The sequence below is a fragment of the Scleropages formosus genome, chromosome 8 (genome assembly GCF_900964775.1).
Source record: "Scleropages formosus chromosome 8, fSclFor1.1, whole genome shotgun sequence".
NCBI classification, from domain to species: Eukaryota; Metazoa; Chordata; class Actinopteri; order Osteoglossiformes; family Osteoglossidae; genus Scleropages; species Scleropages formosus.
In genome coordinates this window covers 30,384,177-30,403,268 of record NC_041813.1, presented here as the reverse complement: position 1 = coordinate 30,403,268, position 19,092 = coordinate 30,384,177, and the positions used below count along the sequence as shown (strand labels likewise).

At 45.8% G+C, this 19,092-nt stretch overlaps 1 protein-coding gene across 2 annotated transcripts; it reads left to right on the top strand.

Moving 5' to 3' along the window:
• The first annotated feature begins 1,425 nt into the window (after positions 1-1,425).
• On the top strand, positions 1,426-18,983 carry itgb3a (integrin beta 3a). 2 transcript variants are annotated; one of them, XM_018764680.2, is made up of 16 exons: positions 1,426-1,500; positions 1,632-1,864; positions 4,454-4,539; positions 5,155-5,356; positions 5,531-5,783; positions 6,646-6,808; positions 6,894-7,055; positions 7,288-7,383; positions 7,974-8,063; positions 8,633-8,767; positions 10,328-10,757; positions 14,439-14,661; positions 15,293-15,393; positions 15,738-15,854; positions 16,566-16,732; positions 17,287-18,983. In XM_018764680.2, exons 2-16 carry the CDS (start codon positions 1,798-1,800, stop codon positions 17,356-17,358), a joined length of 2,364 nt encoding a protein of 787 aa, XP_018620196.2. In that variant the 5' UTR covers positions 1,426-1,500; positions 1,632-1,797; the 3' UTR covers positions 17,359-18,983. The 2 variants fall into 2 exon arrangements, with proteins under 2 accessions (XP_018620196.2, XP_018620195.2); XM_018764679.2 differs by lacking the exon at positions 1,426-1,500 and having other exon boundaries at positions 1,610-1,864.
• The last annotated feature ends 109 nt before the right edge of the window (positions 18,984-19,092 follow it).

The window sequence follows — 19,092 nt, the reverse complement described above, 5'->3', positions numbered from 1 at the left end:
CTCAGCAGGTAGTCTTCTTTTCCCTCAACAGTTTTTTTTTTCTATTTTCACTTCCTTTTGGTTATTGATTGGTCTGATGGGCCTTTTTGTAAATTCTGTGGTGTTGCTCAGTTTTTTTTTCATTTTTGCAAATATAAACCTCATAATTCTACTGGATGCCACTTCATGCCTAACCACTCGAAAGGCCATATGTTTCCTGGTGTGTTAGTAATCCATACAGCAACAAAATGAAAGATACATACCGTACATTGTTGGCTCTGTAGAGAACATTTGTGCTCAGGCAGCAGGTGGCGTAGTAGTTAGAGTTGCTACATTTGAACTCCAAGGACCCAGGTCTGAATCCCACTTGCAGCTGCAATACCTTTCAGGAGAGCACTCATCTTAAATTGTTCCAGTACAAATTACCCTGTTGCACAAATGGGTAGGTCGCTAGAAGGTGCTCTGAAGAAAAACAACAGAGAAATTAATAAATTAAACAAAAAATGTTGTAACCTGGAGGGGGCACGGTGGCGTAGCAGGCTTGGCTGCAACCTGCTTTCTGGTAGGTCCTGGCTTCGAGTCCTGCTTGGGGTGCCTTGCAATGGACTGGTGTCCTGGGTGTGTCCCCTCCCCTCCAGCCTTGCGCCCTGTGTTGCCGGGTTAGGCTCCGGTTTGCCGCAACCCCGCTTGGGACAAGTGGCTTCAGACTGTGTATGTGTGTGTGTTACAACCTGGTAAAAATTCCTGCAGTGACCAGTACGAGACAACCTATGCTAAGATGGGTTATAAATTAACCTGGGATGAAGATGGCCAGGCTGCTGGCCAGATGCTGATTTTTGGATTAAAGATGTTTCAGCAGGCTTTTAGTCATTAATTGTACACCAGTTCCTAAAGCCAGGTTCTGAAAGGACATCTTGGGCCTGTTCGAACTTTGAACACTATTGATTTGCTCAAGTGCTACTCAACTACAGCATTTAATTAACTCAAGTCAGATTCATGTGTTCCTTCCTTAACCTGCAATTTAATAAAAGGTGTGTACATTACATTTTATTTAGCAGACACTTTTCTCCATAGAAACTTCTAATGAACTCCATGTAGTGTTATCAGCTCACACACCTTATTCACCGCGGTGACTTACACTGCTAGACACACTACTTACACTGGGTCACGCACCCATACGTCAGTGGAACACACTCTCTCGGTCACTCACACACTATGGGGGAACCGCAACAGCATGTCTTTGGACTGTGGGAAGAAACCAGAGCATGCAAACTCCACACAGACTGAGTGGTGCTCGAACCTATGTCCTCACACCCCCCCAGGCGCTGTGAGACAGCAGCACCACCGTACCACCCATGCCTGTATAAGGTGAAGGTTGTTGGCTACTGAGAGTTTATTGAGTGTGTCTGTGTTGCTTACTGTGGGTCTGTGGCTTTCTTGCAGCAACTAACCCCAAGGTCTCTCTAAGTTCTCTCAACGGTCCTTTTGTGGTGTACCAGGGTAAAGCATCAGGGCGAGAAGGTGCTGTGGAATGAGGGTGCGAAGCGGGCTGTGACATGTCCCAGTGCTGTGTGGGTGCTGGGTCACCAGGGAACCAAAACACACACTTACACGCACTCTCTCGCTCTCTTACACACACACACACACACTAGCCTTGTCTTCAGAAGGTGAGCTTCCTTACCTGCACGGTTCCTCAGGAGACACCTGGATTGGCAGCACATCCGGGATCCCCAGCACAGTCTGAGTCTTCAGGACACGCGGTTGTTCCTCTGCTGTCCTTCTTCATCTGGGACATTTCTCGACCTTTCTGGACATGCCATGGCCGCTTCACTGCGCCACATTTTCCTGTACTCTCTACTTCTACTGCCTGTTTCTGAGGTTTTCGGTAAGTCGCATTTCTTGGCTCTGTCCGACTATGTGTGTTTTCATACAAAACATCGCTTTTCCACACAGGAACCTCCTGAGGAGGAGGCTCCCTTAAGTACTGAACTTTCGGTGATATTTATTGTTGACCCACCGTTTAGACAAGAAATAATGACACTTGGGCGCGCAGAATAGAGAATTTTCCCGTCGTCGGGCAGTTTGCCACGCAAAGGTAAAAAATGAAGTATGCGGGGAAAACTTAGAGTATGTTTGCCTCAAGGCGATTGCTGACGAGAGGACGAGTCGAGTGGCATCGTCTCGCGGGTTCGCACGTAACTGACACAGTAGGGATTGTTGTCGCGCGCCCATCCGCGCCCCGCGAGCTGGAGCGGCGCGTGCCAGTGCCCGCGCGCGGAATGAATCGCCTCAACTTGTCTGGCGCTGAAACTAAACAGATAATATGTACCAGTTGCCTCCTCCAAATTCGGCTACTTTTTAAAATATATTACTTAGCATGTTTAAAGCGCGTTAATTTAAAGTCTGCTGTTAGACTAGGCTTAACACAGTCTCGTGCGCTTACATTTTATTCTTTTAGCTGAGCTCACTGTTCCAGTGACTTACAGTCCGTTATTCTACCTACAATAACAATTACACAGTTCGTTTATTTTCTTATTTTTTTCACTAGAGCAATTTTATGGTAAGTACCTCGCTCAGGGTACTACACAGCCAGAGCTGAGATTCGATCCTGCCACCTTCGCTAGCAGCTCAGCTGTACTAATCTAATGACTAAGCATCAGGATCGCTGCGCACAACCGAGTACCATAGTACCATAGACTCCACTTTCCACCCCCTGCCTTTTGTTGCACCTGCCAGAAAATGCAGAAAATGTTGTATTTCGCTGTCTCGGTCAAGGGCAGTTCTAGAAGAAGTGTTATGCGTCGCACACTTTATGAACGCAGGCTGCTCTTGCAAGTTGCGCGCGACTGGAGGCTCCAGCTGTGTCCTACTGTACATGACTGATTTACTCATTTAGCTGACGCTTTTCCAAATCGACTTACAGTGTTGAGGTTACAACTATTCACCCATTTATACAGCCGGGTAATTTTACTAGAACAATTTTAAGGCAAGTACCTTGCTCAAGGTACCACAGCCAGAGATGATGAAGCTCAAACCCGCAACCTTTGCGTCCAAAGGCAGTAGCTCTAACCACTGTATATCATCTATGGGTACACGGCGACTCTGCTGAGAAGTACCTCCAAAGTAGAGCTTTAATGAGCCCTCAACTGCTCCTAGTGAAGGAGCGACAGGTGCTGTGGTGCTTCGAACCCCTACACTGTATATAGCTTTTGTAGTCACTGCTTCTGTGTCACTCTTCATGAAGGTAATTACCCTGTGGGCCTACTGAGGCGGTAAGAACTGACCGGCTGTGTAAACGTAAGTGACTTCGGTACAGAATATCCAACGCTGGATGAGGCCGGTGTCTGTGAAATGAATACACACTAAAGGAGCTACTAGCTTCGCCAGCCCTCATTTTTCTTTGTGCAAAGTTTTTGTGTCATGTGGAAGATATAATAAGCATGTGACCTGGCATGTCTGCGTTACACGGGGGCATAGTACTGATGTGGGAAATCTCAGCAGGGCATAGGTTCGGAGTGAGGAGCAGCAGAGACATCCCATGAAACATCAGATCTCGTGAGGCTGAGCTGTGGTTGAGCGGTGGTACCCCGAGTGTGTGCCGGGACTGCGGCTGGCCCTACTCATAGTAACTTACGTGTCCAGGAAGTGGCGTTGAGTGGGAGTCGAGGGGACGGTGCGGTGTGTTTGCTTGTCAGTGCTGGCTGGAACAGGATATAACTGAGGCACACTCAAGACAGGCTCTTCTCAAGTTTTTTCTGCTTGTGCAGCAGGTCCAAGCATGTCCTCTCGCTTTTGCTTGTCAGTTTTGTGGACCTCTTCTTCCAATGATTCCAACTTTATCTTGTTATTCAACACTGGGGAGACCAAAAACTCCTCAGCGTAGCAATCTGAATTCAGATCACTTGGGCTTAAGTCAAGTCCAAGTGATTAGTGAGGAAGTTTCAGTCTTAGAAATTCTGTACAAAGTTTTGAGTAAACAAAAGCTCGTCTCACAGCAAAGAGCTTCAAATACTGACATGCAGTTATATTCATTCATTTAGCTGATGCTTTTCTCCAAAGTAACTTGCAGTTATTTACCTATTTGTACAACTTGGTCATCTATGTAGATGTTAGACGTTCAAGAGAGGAGTTGGTCCAAAAGTGATGCATTTTTGAGAGCCTTCTTCAATATTGAAAGGGATTCATGTGTTCTAAGGGAGAGAAGAAGGACATTCTCCACATCAGAGCCAAAATCACGATTGTATGGGCTTTCCATTTTGGACCTTTCATGACTGAAACCATCAAGTGGTCAGAGGTGGAGGAGGATACTGCTCTTTGGACCCCCCCACCACTTACTGGAAGAATATGAGTTCAAGTACTGCTTCCAGTGGGAACACAGCAGGGTCTGTGGGAACAAGCAACCTTCAGAACACAAATCCATGTCCTTTCCCTCCATTCTATCTGCTGGTTGAATGTCCATCCTCCCTGTCTCCAGGTTCCAACATGTGCACTTCCCGGGGTGCCAACAATTGCAAGCAGTGCCTGGCCGTGCACCCCAGCTGTGCGTGGTGCTCCCAGCAGGTATAACTCAGCCTCTTCCCCATTTGCACCCACCACATCCTTGGTCAGCACTGCTTACAAGCTCTGTCCTCCATCTTGTTTGACCTATGTAGAGTACAATTTTTACATCCAAATCCAGTGAAGCTGATTGATTGTAATTGAGAATAAAATCACCGTAAGGGCAGTACTCTATTACTGGTCTAGCTCATTGGTATGTTTCAAACATTAGTATATGGGCCAAAACAAAGTGAAATTCTGCAATTTTGTAAGGAATGATGCACTGCAATTGGACTCAGTGTTCTGTCTCAGGAAAATTGACATTTTCTCTTGTCGTGCCTACATTTTGTGACAGACATGGCTGTTGTCTCGGCAGGCAGCAGCTGTGCGTTTGTAACTTTATGATGACAGCATATGCATGAGACTTGCTTCATTCAGAGCGTACTCCAGGCACGTGTCCTGCGAATCCTGTGATTGGTTCCAGATTACAGGGAACTTAATTAGAGAGGGATTTACAAGTGATAGACTGATGGGAAGTGGAATTATGGACTGATAGATTGGACAGACTGTCACTGATCACTCTGTTGAGTTTGTGCTTTTTATACTCCTATCCTTTGTTGCTCATGCATGATTTGGCAGGATTTTGGTCCAAAAGAGGCCAGCACCTCCCGCTGCGACTTGAAGGCGAACCTTCTGGCAGCTGGATGTGCCTTACAGGAGCTGGAGTTCCCTGTGAGCAGCCTGGAGGTGGTGGAGGACCGGCCCCTCAGCTCTAAGGCCAGTTCAGGCAAAGATGTCATCCAGATGCAGCCGCAACAGCTCCATCTCAAGCTCAGACCAGGTGATTGAAACACCTGCATTGTATTAATCTCAACAAATCTACTTTAGACAGCACACAGGGAGTAACTGTGCTTCACACTATGCTGCTGTGGTTAAAGTCTGTTTAAAATTATTTGTGTTTACTTCAAACTTTCAACCTTATCAGTGATGGCAAAACTTGGTTGATTACCCTCAGATGACCCCAAGAAGTTCATAGTACAGGTGCGACAGGTAGAGGATTACCCTGTTGACCTGTACTACCTTATGGACCTGTCCAACTCCATGAAGGATGACCTGAACCGTTTGCGCACCCTTGGCAATGACCTAGCTGGCAACATGAGTCTCATCACCAGTAACCTGCGCATGGGCTTTGGTGCCTTTGTGGACAAGACGCTCTCACCCTACATGTACATGACACCTATGGAGGCCCTGAAAAACCCCTGCTATAGGTGAGCGACTTGAGCACTTGGCTTGAATTGGTCCTGTTGAATTACCCATCACCGTAAATGAGAAAAATTATTCATTGCTTTTGACTAAATTGTCACCTTGGCATCACCTACCTTTGAGTGGTCCATGGGCAGATATCGATTACCAGATTACCACTGATTTTACGAGAAATCAACATTTAGAGAACAAGACACATTTTTTGCTACTACTTGCGACTACAGCAGATAGTTCGGACTGCTGGAAGAATCATCGGCACACCCCCCCCTCCCCAGCTCTCCAAGAATTACACTCGTCCAGAGTCAGTAAAAGGGCTAGCAAAATCATTCTAGACCCCTCACATCCAGGCCACTTCCTCTTCAAACCTTTGCCATCTGGCCGGTACTACAGAGCACTGAGCACCAGGACAGCCAGGCGCAAGAAAAGTTTCTTTCCTCAGTCCACCTACCTCATGAACAGCTAAATCCCCCCTAGAGAGTAAACCAGTGCAATACACAACGCTATTTATATTTATATGTATAACTATTTATCACATCACATCTCTTACTCACACTCCCTTGCATTGTATAGAACATACCTGTACATACATACAATCTCTAGTGACTATTTTTGTATATTGGGTACTTTATATTTTTATATACTTTTTATCCCTCATTCACATACTCTATCTTCTCACCTGTCTTGTCACTGTCATTCTGTCTGTGCTGTGGAAGCTTCTGTCACCAAGACAAATTCCTTGTATGTGTGAACATACCTGGCAATAAAGCTCGTTCTGATTCTGATTCTGATTGCCCTCAGAAATGGTAGGCCTCACCTTTTATTGTCTAATATACCAGCTATAGCCCCTTTCTTTTTTTGAAACTATAGCATCCAGAACACCTGTTGGCCCCAGTTTGGGTTCAAACACGTGCTCACCCTCACAGATCAGTTGAGTCGCTTCACTGAAGAGGTGAAGAAGCAGCAGGTTTCCCGGAACAGGGACTCCCCGGAAGGGGGCTTTGATGCCATCATCCAGGTCGCTGCCTGCAAGGTGATTCTCCTTTCTAGCACGAAGCCACCTGTGTTTTGTCTCATAAAATCTGCAATGTCTTAATGCCTTCATTTCACTCTTGAAGGAGAAGATTGGCTGGAGACAGGAAGCATCCCACCTGCTGGTGTTCACCACGGATGCGACGACACACACGGCACTGGACGGACGCCTGGCAGGCATAGTCCTGCCAAGCGACGGGCAATGCTACTTGAACAACGAAAATATGTATGAGAAGTCCACCACGATGGTGAGGAGCCCTTACTGCTTGGTCTTTGTTTGTGAACACATGACTATGGTTTATAGCATCCTACGGGTTTTAGAGAGTTGTGCAGTTGTACATCGTGCAGTTTGTCGTTGCGATAAAAGCTTTGTAAATTTATGCCTTAGCTACGTAAATACTTTTTAAGTAATTAAGACCTGAGTTGGATACTTGTGAAGAGGTTTAAGTGAAAGATCATGCTTTGGAACATGTTGTGTAGGATTACCCATCCTTGGCCCGTCTAACAGAGAAGCTGTCAGAAAGCAACATCAACCTCATCTTTGCTGTGACCAAAGGAGTTGTGCCACTTTATCGGGTGGGTATGACCTCCTCCTTTCTCTCAGTCTAATGTATTCCAGCAAGAGGTTTCTGAGAAATGATACCTGTGCTTAAGAATCATGTAACTCTACTTAACAAACTAACTGTACTTAAGAATCACGCGTTGGCATCTAAGTGTCTCTTTCTACTAATGTAATGCACACATTGTATTTTCTATGAGATGTATGTCGCGTCTGCTAAATGAATACATGTAAATGTAGCTGTACTGAAGGGGGTGTGGTGGCACAGTGGGTTGGACCGGGTCCTGCTCTCTAGTGGGTCCGGGGTTCGAGTCCTGCTTGGGGTGTCTTGCAATGGACTGGCGTCCCGTCCTGGGTGTGTCCCCTCCCCCTCAAGCCTTACGTGCTGTGTTGCCGGGTTAGGCTCTGGCTCCCCGTGACCCCGTATGGGACAAGCGGTTTCGGACGATGTATGTATGCATGTAACTGTACCGTAACTGACAAATAACTGACTGAAGGAGGACTTGGTCATACCTGCTGAACATGCCAAAGACGAGAGGCGCTCATATGCTCAGGTGACATCACAAAACTCACGTTCACTCTATGGCTGTGCTCTTCGATCTCACAGAACTACAGTGAGCTCATTCCTGGGACCGTGGTGGGGATGCTGGCTGATGACTCGGGCAATGTGATTGAGCTCATCCAGGAGGCCTACAAGGTGATCACAGGTTATTCTTAAATTGTCCCATGACCCAGCAAAACGTACAGGGTCTCTGTGTGAAGGTGAATGGTGAAAGTAGCCATTATCATTATGTCCTCTTGTGAGCCAGCAACAAAAATGCTTTTGGGTGTATTTCTGTGATATCTATGGAACTGTCCACAAAAATGATGGTTGCATCTCTGCAGGAGATGTATGGATGGAAAAAAAAACAGACAGAATGGAATTTTCATGATATTTTGCATTTTAGTTATTTTGTCATGCATGACAAATGTCTATAATTAGTGAGACATCAACAGAGGTGTTCTTTTGATATGTAATTGTGTGTGTAGACCTGTCGTTCTTGACTGTTCTATAAGCAGCAGGTAGAGTAGTGGTTAGAGCTGTTGCCTAAATGAATAAATCATAATTGCAATAACGAATTATGCTTACACTGCAAATGTTTCCTATTCCTTTGAGTACTTGCAGCAAACATACCAGTTGAGTATGACCCATCACAATGACACACAGTGATAATGAAGATCTTCATTTCTGTTGGTGTGTGTTTTGGCTATCTTTTTTCGGGGCAGAAAATTCGCTCCAAGGTGGAGCTGGAGCTCATCGGAGTACCGGAGTACCTGTCGTTGTCCTTCAATGCCACCTGCATGAACAACGAGTTCATACGTGGGGTCAGGTCCTGCTCTGGCCTCACTGTTGGGGACACTGTGAGTACCTTGCTAGCTTCGCCCGTAGATCCAACTTGTGAGAACTTCACAGCGGGCTCGTTGAAGGGACTACCTGGGAGAAGGGTGGTGACAAGGCAATAAAGACCCTGACCAGGATGGATCCCATATCACCACGCAAAACATCGTAATCTCCGTCCTGGTCTTGCCCTGGACCTAAGAGTACTTTGACAATCCGTAGGGTTTGAGCCTTCTGTATACCATTTCACATCAGTGGAAGTTCATAACTCTCAGCAACACCAAGCAGCCACCCTAAAACCAAGAGATCAGCTCAGATACAGGAAGCCCTTAGGCTTTCTTCTGTCTTCTCAAGACTTCCGTGTCTTCAGACCAAGTCCCTTTAGTGCCACTCTCAGTTGGGTCAGTTTCAGTTTCTTGAAACCAAAGCAGGTGAGAATCACTTTCAAAATGATTTCAAAATCACTTCCTTTTAACCTCTATAAGATCTTTAACAAGAGCTTCTTACAGTAGCGAGATCAGAAACCATGACATTTTTACGCTGTGAAAAACAAAAGATCGACTCATCTTGTCTTCATCTTTAATCTTAACTTCTCGATGAGGTGTCATTTATGTTTTTAAATTGATCTGTACCTATGACAGGCACTTGAACAAGTGTAACGGTAATGAGAAATGTGTCCACACACCATACTTTTGCTTAAAATATTTAATGTTTAGAGGGGGTGCGGTGGCGCAGTGGATTGAACCACAGTCCTGCTCTCCGGTGGGTCTGGGTTTCGAGTCCCGCTTGGGGTGCCTTGCGACGGACTGGCGTCCTGTCCTGGGTGTGCCCCTCCCCCTCCGGCCTTACGCCCTGTGTTACCGGGTAGGCTCCGGTTCCCCATGACCCCGTATGGGACAAGCGGTTCTGAAAATGTGTGTGTGTGTGTGTGTGTGTGTGTGTGTGTGTGTGTATTTAATGTTTATAGTGGATTGACATTTTTACCAATATTTATCCATTATTTCCAATGTGTGGGGTGCGGTGGCGCAGTGGGTTGGACCGCAGTCCTACTCTCCAGTGGGTCTGGGGTTCGAGTCCCGCTTGGGGTGCCTTGTGACGGACTGGCGTCCCGTCCTGGGTGCGTCCCCTTCCCCCTCCGGCCTTACGCCCTGTGTTGCCGGGTAGGCTCCGGTTCCCCGTGACCCCGTAAGGGACAAGCGGTTCTGAAAATGTGTGTGTGTGTGTGTGTATTTCCAATGTTTAACTTGGGTTGCTGTAAAAAACAGTCATTAATATACTGATTGCATTTGATTATAGACATTTTAAATCCAGACAGTAATGCGATTTTTAATAAAATATATGATAATATATACATTTAAATTATTTTTATCTCTGAAAATTTGAAGGATTACAATATAAAAACTGTATTTTTCTGTCACTGTCTCATGAGACTGAACCAGTTGTTATTCAACAATGAGCAGCTGGTCTTCACCTTCTCAGGTTGGCTTGGCTGGACAGAGCAGAGCTGTCCACTAAGATGACCCCAGCCTCATGAACTCATGACCCAACCCTTTGACCCCAGTCGTTCGCCCTCTCGCCCACAGGTGTCATTCAGTGTGGAGGTGCTGGCGCGTGGCTGTCCCAAGGAGAAGCGCCACACCTTCATGCTGAAGCCGGTGGGTTTCAAGAATGCACTGCAGATCACAGTGGACTTCCAGTGCGAGTGCGGCTGCGAGGCACAGGCCGAGCCCAGCAGCCCCATCTGCAGCCAGGGCAATGGCACCTATGTGTGCGGCACCTGCCAGTGCTACCCAGGGCGGCTGGGAACGCGCTGCGAGTGCTCCGAAAATAACTACCTCGCCTCTGAGCAGGACAACTGCAGCCCCGAGCCGGGCGCACCCATCTGCAGCGGCAGGGGCGAATGTGTCTGCGGGCAGTGTTCGTGCCACAGCCGCGACTACGGCAAAATCTATGGCAAGTACTGCCAGTGCGACGACGTCAGCTGTCCGCTGTACCAAGGGAGACTGTGTGCAGGTAAGTCTGTGGTGAGTGGGGTGCCGCCCGCCAGTGCGAGCGGGAGCAAGACACGGATGTTCTCACATTTGCTCATCTCTTGGTTCCAGCACACACACACAAATTCAGGTCTTTTTTCTAATACTTTAAATATTTATGGCAGTGATGTGCTTTGATGTCATTGTCCGTCTGAGAGACAAGCTACAGTATATTTCCTAGACTAAATGAAAACGGGATCCCCTTTTTTGCCTTCCCAAGTTTTTAAACCACTTTCTGATTTCAAAACTGAACAGAAATAAAGTGCCCCTGTTCATTTTAGATCTTTTAGTTGTTTGATGAAAAGACGTTACAGCTTTCAAATGAGTTTGATTTTATTACCGAGTAATGAGACTGAAGAATTAATTTCTCTTGGTGGTGCACAGACTACTGTGAGCACTGCAGCCGGATGTTTCAAGTTTTATTGCAACTGTGGGCAAGCCTGCAATAACATGTGAGTTGTTGCTCAACAGTTTGTTTTTTGAGAGAAGTTTCAACACGACAGGCGATCCTCTGTTGTACCGGTGTTATAGACCACCTGGTATGTGAATGTCTATGTAATGTATTATTATTACAAAGCCAACCCCTCTGTTCAAGGTCAGTTATAGGGATAGATTTATACCAGCAAAAAAATGCTAAAGATAGTGCCCAGTGTCCATTTTTTTTCTATTGTTTCTGCTCAGTGCAGCGTGTAATTGAGATCACAGAGTTGAATGAGAGGGCCTCTGCTAAAGTACACGGTCTGTGGGAGTGAGGAGACAAATATGTGCACTGAAAACAGACAGCACACCAGGACTGCAGAACAGTTCAAGCAGCATGCATCTTAAAAAATGGCTCTCGTAGCTTTTATGGGACGAGCTGGGACCCACCCAGATTCATGTAGGAGAAATGGGCAAAAAACATCATTCCCCAGACCTCCTTCAGGTGGCTGATTCAGCCGAAAGGGCTTTTCTCTGGAGTCACAGAACTTGGGGGCGTCCGGCGGTCCTCGGTGTGCTGAAGGCACCCTGGAAGTAGTGCAGGAGATGGATGGTATGACAGAGGTGATCAATGTGAGACCTGATTGTGTTTAATTACTGTTAGCTGATGACCTACCTAGGATGAGTACAGGAGGAAATAGCATAAGTAAGTAAATCCTAGTATGACCAGTAATGCCTTTTCCAAAACTTTCGACACCAGTGTCCTTGAGGGACAGCTTGAAGTGGTTGATCTCGAGTTCACGCAGTTCTCAGGTGTGTAGGAATCTATTTTCAGGAAGATCCAAGTGAAGTGTGTTATCACAGGATGCAACAAGGCTGAGACTGAGGCCCCCTTACCATGTGTTGTGACACGCTCACAGTGTAACAGCTCGACTCGGAGTTCATAGCTTCTGGGTACAGAAAACGGAGCAGGAACTGGAGAGTTTGCATTCCTCTGTGAAAACCTTCTCTGCCACTCCTTCACATCTTTCTATCTTATGTTTACATCACATATTGTACAAATAGAGAATAAACAACCATAAACGACCATACCAAACATATTGTGTTTGTATCACAATACATCTAAATAGAGGAGGGGGTGCGGTGGCGCAGTGGCGCAGTGGGTTGGACCACAGTCCTGCTCTTCAGTGGGTCTGGGGTTCGAGTCCCGCTTGGGGTGCCTTGCGACGGACTGGCGTCCCGTCCTGGGTGTGTCCCCTCCCCCTCCGGCCTTACGCCCTGTGTTACCGGGTTGGCTCCGGTTCCCCGTGACCCCGTATGGGACAAGCGGTTCTGAAAATGTGTGTGTGTGTATGTGTACATCTAAATATACTTTTTTTCCTTCCGAAATGTACGCAAATATATGCCGAACAGAAGTATAGTACATAACCAGTCAAAAGTTGGCTTGAAACCAGACCCAACTGCTTAGAGCAATGGGTCAAAATGTGTAATACTGTGTATAGGTCCAACCATAGAGCGTTTGTAAGATGCAGAGAGCAAGAGGGGAGTGCATTTGAGGGACCTGTGTGGCTTCCGCTTTCCAGTATGGCAGAGACAGTGTCATGGTGCAGGGCGGCTTTACTGGTCAAAGAGTTGGTGATCTTTATGAAGTCCATGGTGATCTCAAGTGACATAGTTGAGTGTCAGGATTATGGCCAGTTAGGCCATTTTTCATTCCTAAGTTTTACAGCAATCCAAAACAGACCTTGAAGTTATGCAATAACTATCTGAACAACTCAAAACCATGACCTGGGTGATAGTTTAATGCATTATCACATATGGAAAGAACTAGTTTCCAGCAGGTGTGCTCAAACTTTTGACTGGCACTGTGTATTTCTGCTGCTTGTTGAGCTTCCTTTTAATTTTTTTATCCTGCATTTTTATTTCGGTGAGTTCAACAGCTGAATTCTTCTGGAAGGATCTTTCCAACAGTTACACCATGCATCACTGTTTTATGAACATTGCCCAAATGGACACACCGAGCAGCATTTACAGAGGGATTGGACCGTACCATTTTATTAGGCTGGTGAACATTAACCAACAGTGGCTTGTTACTCAAGGTCCTGGGAATCTTGGTCTGTTTGCTGTGTCCCAGTTAACGTGAGATCTGCAAGATCCACCAGAGGTTCTGCCCTTTACTGGGTCATCAGAGCTGTGGAAACAATGGAGCTCAGATTATGGGGCTAAACATGACCTCCAGTAACCTGTGAGAGCGCTGAAATGTGACGTCCAGAACATGGTGCGCACTTCTTCTGCTTTTTTGCTCTCATAGCCTTACGTTCTTTCCATCATGCTAGAAAATTAGACAGGTGCTTTTTTCTCACACGCTGATGATATCACAGTGCTTATTGTTTTGTAATGGGGTCTCATTGCAGTGCGGTGGGATTAGTGGTCCACTTGGAAGGATTCTGTCAGGGAGTTTACTAAACCTGAGCAGTCCTGCCATTCTAAAGAGGTCCAAAGCTGAAAGCCCTCTGGTTCTCTGCATTGGCACTGATGTGTCGGAGCAAACACCCTCTGTCCCTCAGAACTACTGAATCCCTCCCAACTTTAAAGAAGGGTCTCGAAACTCACCTCTTTTGAACCCACTTCCCTCCAGGGCTCCTTTGTAGTTTTGTCCTTCACCACCTGCTACTTCTGTAAACGTATTTTTGCATTTGTACAGTATATTACGTTATAGGTAGTTACTTGAGCATGTGGGCTAGGGGAAAGGTGTTATGGAATAAATAAGTAGTGCTTTGATGATCATGTTTGTACCTAAGTCCTCTGTCTGCTGCAGGATGCACTTCTGTTTACTCTTAGTTGTACCTCGCTTTGGAGAAAAGTGACTGCTGGACACATAAATGGAATATAGTTACTGGTATAATATTTACCAGTAATTTTGGTTACACTGTGGCTGGAACAATGGAGACAACTTTGCCACTGTTGCACCTCTACATTCTTGTGACATCACAGAGGAACACACACACACACCTGCACGTACTCCCTCACACTCTCAGAAGTCAGATTTAAACTTGACTGCTCGGTCCATTTCTTTCCGAGCAATTGGCATTCTCCAACAGTCGCTCTCATTTTCAGCGCTTACAGGGCACTGGTGGACTAATTGTGTGGTAAACCCTGGTTACACCGCATGGTGTTTTTCACAGAGGAAGCTCTCAAGCAAAGAAGGAACAGTGTAATTTCTTCCCAACCATTAAACTGCATTCAGGAAACGGGGTGTGTGACTGCGGGCGCTGCAGCTGCAAACCTGGCTGGACGGGTGACAACTGCAACTGCTCGACCCTCGCGGAGAGCTGCATGTCAAGCCTGGGTCTGCTCTGCAGTGGGCGTGGCCAGTGTGTGTGCGGAACCTGCGACTGCACCCAGCCGGGGGCCTATGGCAACACATGCGAGAGGTGCCCCACCTGCCCCGATGCCTGCACCCTCAAGAAGTGAGTCTCCTGACCCGAAAAATTCTGTACTGCTCGGTATCGTGGGATTATAGGTCTCGCGGTACCAGGGAGATGCAGCTGTTGCAACAGTTATGTGTGTGTGTGTGTGTGTGTGTGTCTCTTGGTTACTTATTTATTCCATAGTATCTTTTTCGCACTGTTTGTGTTTATTTGTCGCTGCTGCAATCAAATGCTTTCGAAGAAGGTGTCGGCTAAATGAATAGGTGCAGTAAAAATGCTACCTGACCTTCTGGAAAGAATTTTTGGGCGGCCCACCTGTCCATTGCAAATGAAGAATTTTAAACCCCATCAATCTTTGCTGTCCTGTGTGTGCTGTGGAAGGCCTTGCTGTTCCTTCATTGAAAGGATGGACAGGTGGGCGGATGAATGGATGGTTGATCATCTTCAGAGAATGTTCTCCAGAGGGCACTGAGAAATTGGAGGAAAATGAAAACGATGATGATGATGGTGACAATGATGATGACTTGTTATGATACGATTCCAGGAAAACATTGTCAGTGTATTTTTGGTCACTCTTACGAGCTGTGTTACTGTGACACGATAGTGATGGTGACGATGAAGATGAAAACGCGGCTCCAGCGATGACAAAGGCTGATGTGTGCTGTTCCAGGGATTGTGTCGAGTGCAAGCACTTCAAGCGAGGACGGCTCTACGATGACAGCAGCTGCACCAGAATCTGCAAGGATGAGACGGAAGTGGTGGAGATGCTGGGTGAGGAGGCGCAAGTCATCACAGTGACCCCAGACCTGCGTGTGTTTGGCTCCTCCGCCCTCCAACACCGGAACGCTGCTGGATCACAGTCGCGAACATGCGATTGTACTAGTAGAAATTCACCGTTTGAGAACAGAATGCCAGTGGAGGAGGTTGTGGTTGCTTGAACATTAGAGACTAGAGCTTCAGCTGCCGATCCTGGGTGTAATTTCTGAGAAAGTAGTATCAACGAGATCTCTGTGGGCTCAATCAGTACACTGACGTGATACTTTACCTTCCTCCTTCCGCTGAGTTTTTTCTCTCACCGTCTCCATTTCTCTCTCTCTCCTCCGGACGCCCGCCAGCATTTCACAAGAACGGGGTGAACTGCACCTACAAGGACGAGAACGACTGCATCATGTACTTCCAGTACTACGAAGACAGCAGCAGCAGGTCCATCCTCTCCATAATCAAAGAGCCAGGTGAGCTGCGGCACAGGCTCATGGGTATGGGACTTGGTCACCTGAAGGTTGCTGGTTACAGCCCCTCTTCCCACTGCGGCTGCATTAGCCCTTGTGAAAAATAATACTTACTCTGATTTACTCCGAAAAGAAAAAAAAGCTGCATAAATGGGTGAGACGCTGTAACAATGTGTCATTTTGGCACCAATTGATGTGATGATAATTAACAGATTTTCAAAATACTCAGCACTGTCATATAACTAGTTGACTCTATGTGTACAATTTCCCCCCCAAAACTTTTTGGGTTTTTTTTTTCGTTAAGCATCATTTTTTGCATGGAAAACATTTTATTGCTAATGAGGAGCATGTTTTGCGAGACTCTTAAGGAAAATGCCTCCACACTTAGTACACCGGGGTCCAACTTCGGCGGCGCAGCTTTTGACAGTCAAGGAGTGTTAGGAGGAGAGGAGATCCGATTCTGAAAAGCATGTCAAACATAAACTGGGGAATACAAACAAAACGCACCCAGAGGTCCCTTCAGTCGGACCAGGTTCTGGAAGCTTGGCTCTCTTTCTGGAAGACCAAACCAAAGATCACATTTTGAAGATGCAGGCCCACGTGTCAGTAACGTAACATCCGGTAACATGCTGCCTCAATGTAAGTGTTGCTTTAGCTACGTGCTTCATTTGGGGACTGTGAACTCTGTCCTCAGGAGCGTTCTGTTCCCTCCAGAATGTCCAAAAGGGCCCGACGTCCTGGTCGTGCTGTCATCTGTCACGGGGGCCATCCTGCTCCTGGGCCTAGGAGCACTGTTCCTGTGGAAGCTGCTGGTCACCATCCATGACCGCCGTGAATTCACCAAGTTTGAGGAGGAGCGGGCTCGCGCCAAGTGGGACACGGTGAGCCCATTCGTGTCAAACGCCCTCCCTAAAGAGTAAAATAATCATTTAAATGTTTCATGTCTTGGTCTTTGATCACTGTGGTCCTAAAACAGATGTCACTCACACTGTGTTAACCCTCTTTCCTTGTTAACCATCTTACACATGGAAATCCACCTCCAATAATGTAATAGAGTACACACTTTACTGTGTTTTCCGAACCCTGGGTCTCCAGGACCATAAAATAATTTCTTAATTTCTAGCTCTCTGTGTCAGTGTCTGCCAAGAGCACTCTGTGAATTGAACTGAATGGAATCACTGAGTGTTAACTGTAAATATTTTGTTTCACTTTTGCTTCTTGGCCTGCTTATGTAAAAATTCCCTCATGTCATAGTCAGGATATAATAAACAGGTTATAACGGGCAGCTACACTAATAATTTCTGAATTTGACGAACGCTTCCCCCTGGTGTTCAGTACAATAACTACAACTTTTAAAAAATAACACTACGTACATTGTGCACTGTCCAGATCTGTGTATCATGCATATTTATTATATTATATTATATTTCTACAGGGTAACAATCCACTGTACAAAGGAGCCACTTCCACCTTCACCAACGTGACATACGGCGGCAGTGCGCAATGACTCGTACCCAGGATCAGTTGAGAGCAATGATACTCAAGATAGCTGTGAATGTGTAGCTGGTGGCTGGCTGGAGGAAGGGGAGTGATAGCTCCATTTCTGTGTTACCTGGGAATTTTTTTTTTACTATACTGTCTGTACTTTCACTGGAAATATTTTTTAATGAACAGAACATAAGTGGGTCACTGCAATGCCAAGGAGAAACAGTTTACTGAGAGCATATACTGTATACTAGAGGTTATTTTATGTATCTGGTTCAAGTTCTGAAATATCCCCTACCATTATACCCTTGTGAAAGGCACTTCACCTGAATTATTAAACACTCAGCTCTGTAAATGGATAAAATGTTCAAGTGAAGTCAATACAAAAGTATCAGCAAAGGAATGTAATAATGGTAATATATAAAATAGCATACAAAAATATTGCTGTACGTAAAAAAATAAAAAAAAAAACAATCCAAATGAACTGAACACAGTTTATCCTGATAAGGTGAAGATCTCCTTCATATGGAACGTGATCGCTTTAAAACCCGAGTCACGTAGTTATCCCTGTTTCTCAAGAAACTGTTGCTTGGCTTTGTCAGCAAGACCTTTAATATCAACAGAAAACAGCTGGTGTGAAAGCAGCTGAGTGTTTGCACAAGAATTTTAGTGTGTTCAGTGATCCACCTGTATAAACCATACTAGGTTGTCTTTGCTTCTCTTACCTGGGTTGCTGTATCTATTTATCTGAGCTCAAATAGCATAGCCTTTCCTTCTTACCTCTCTACTTGGTTACTTTTAAAACAGTGACTTCAAAAGCCTTTATGTGACTTATAGCGTCCGGGTTCGTTTCATGACTGTGCTTCGGAAAAGTTTCTCCACATGGTGTTAACCTCAGACAAGCGGTTGGCAGGAGTTTATACGTGTAGCTCCTTCTGTTAGCTTTGCATGGCTTCCTTAGAGTGGCTCTGCAGACATTTTTTAAAGTGAGCACATTCTAAAGCGGTGTTTTCAGCTGCGTTTATGGTACGAGTGACACGTGTTACAGTGGTGGGGGTTCATATTTTAAGTTGGCAGATTTCACTGTGAAATTCTCTATGCACCATCTTTCTCTCAAAAAAAAGAAAACAATGCTTATTAGGAGTTTGTGTGTCTGCAGATGTCACAGATGCACACTTTTTAGATCATTTCTGCGTTCGTGTTCGGTTGTGGGCTCTATAAATCAGGTCCAGGTCCTTTAACCTTTTTTACTGCGACTGGGGTAAGTCTGGAGTGAACCCGCTTGCTTGAAAAGGGACGAGATGTATGCAGGAGCACACCAGTCATACTCCATAGCACTGGGCTCATTCATAGTGAGACCTCTCGCACTGGCTTCATTTCTTTTTTGTCTTTGTTTTGAACTTAAAATGATTTGGCCAAAAAGGCCTGCAGGGCAGTGAGGAAGACATGGAGAAAATATACAAACAGCAGCATTGAATAACATTGTTTTTTTTTTCTCCCATCTATATTGTTACACCAGACTGAGCTGTTCCATGTAGAGCGCATGGTGTCATTTTACTAGTGTTTTACATAATTCCTTTTTATCTTTCTAGTGTTTAATTTTGGCATTTGCACTACAAAAGAAGTTCAAAATAAAAATGCTTTTATGTGGGACTGTCTGCGAGTGTTCATTCTGAAATGCCCCACTGTAAATGACTGCTTCAGTGCTGTATAATATATCACTGGATGTCTGATGACACATAGGCTGTGTAGGAGC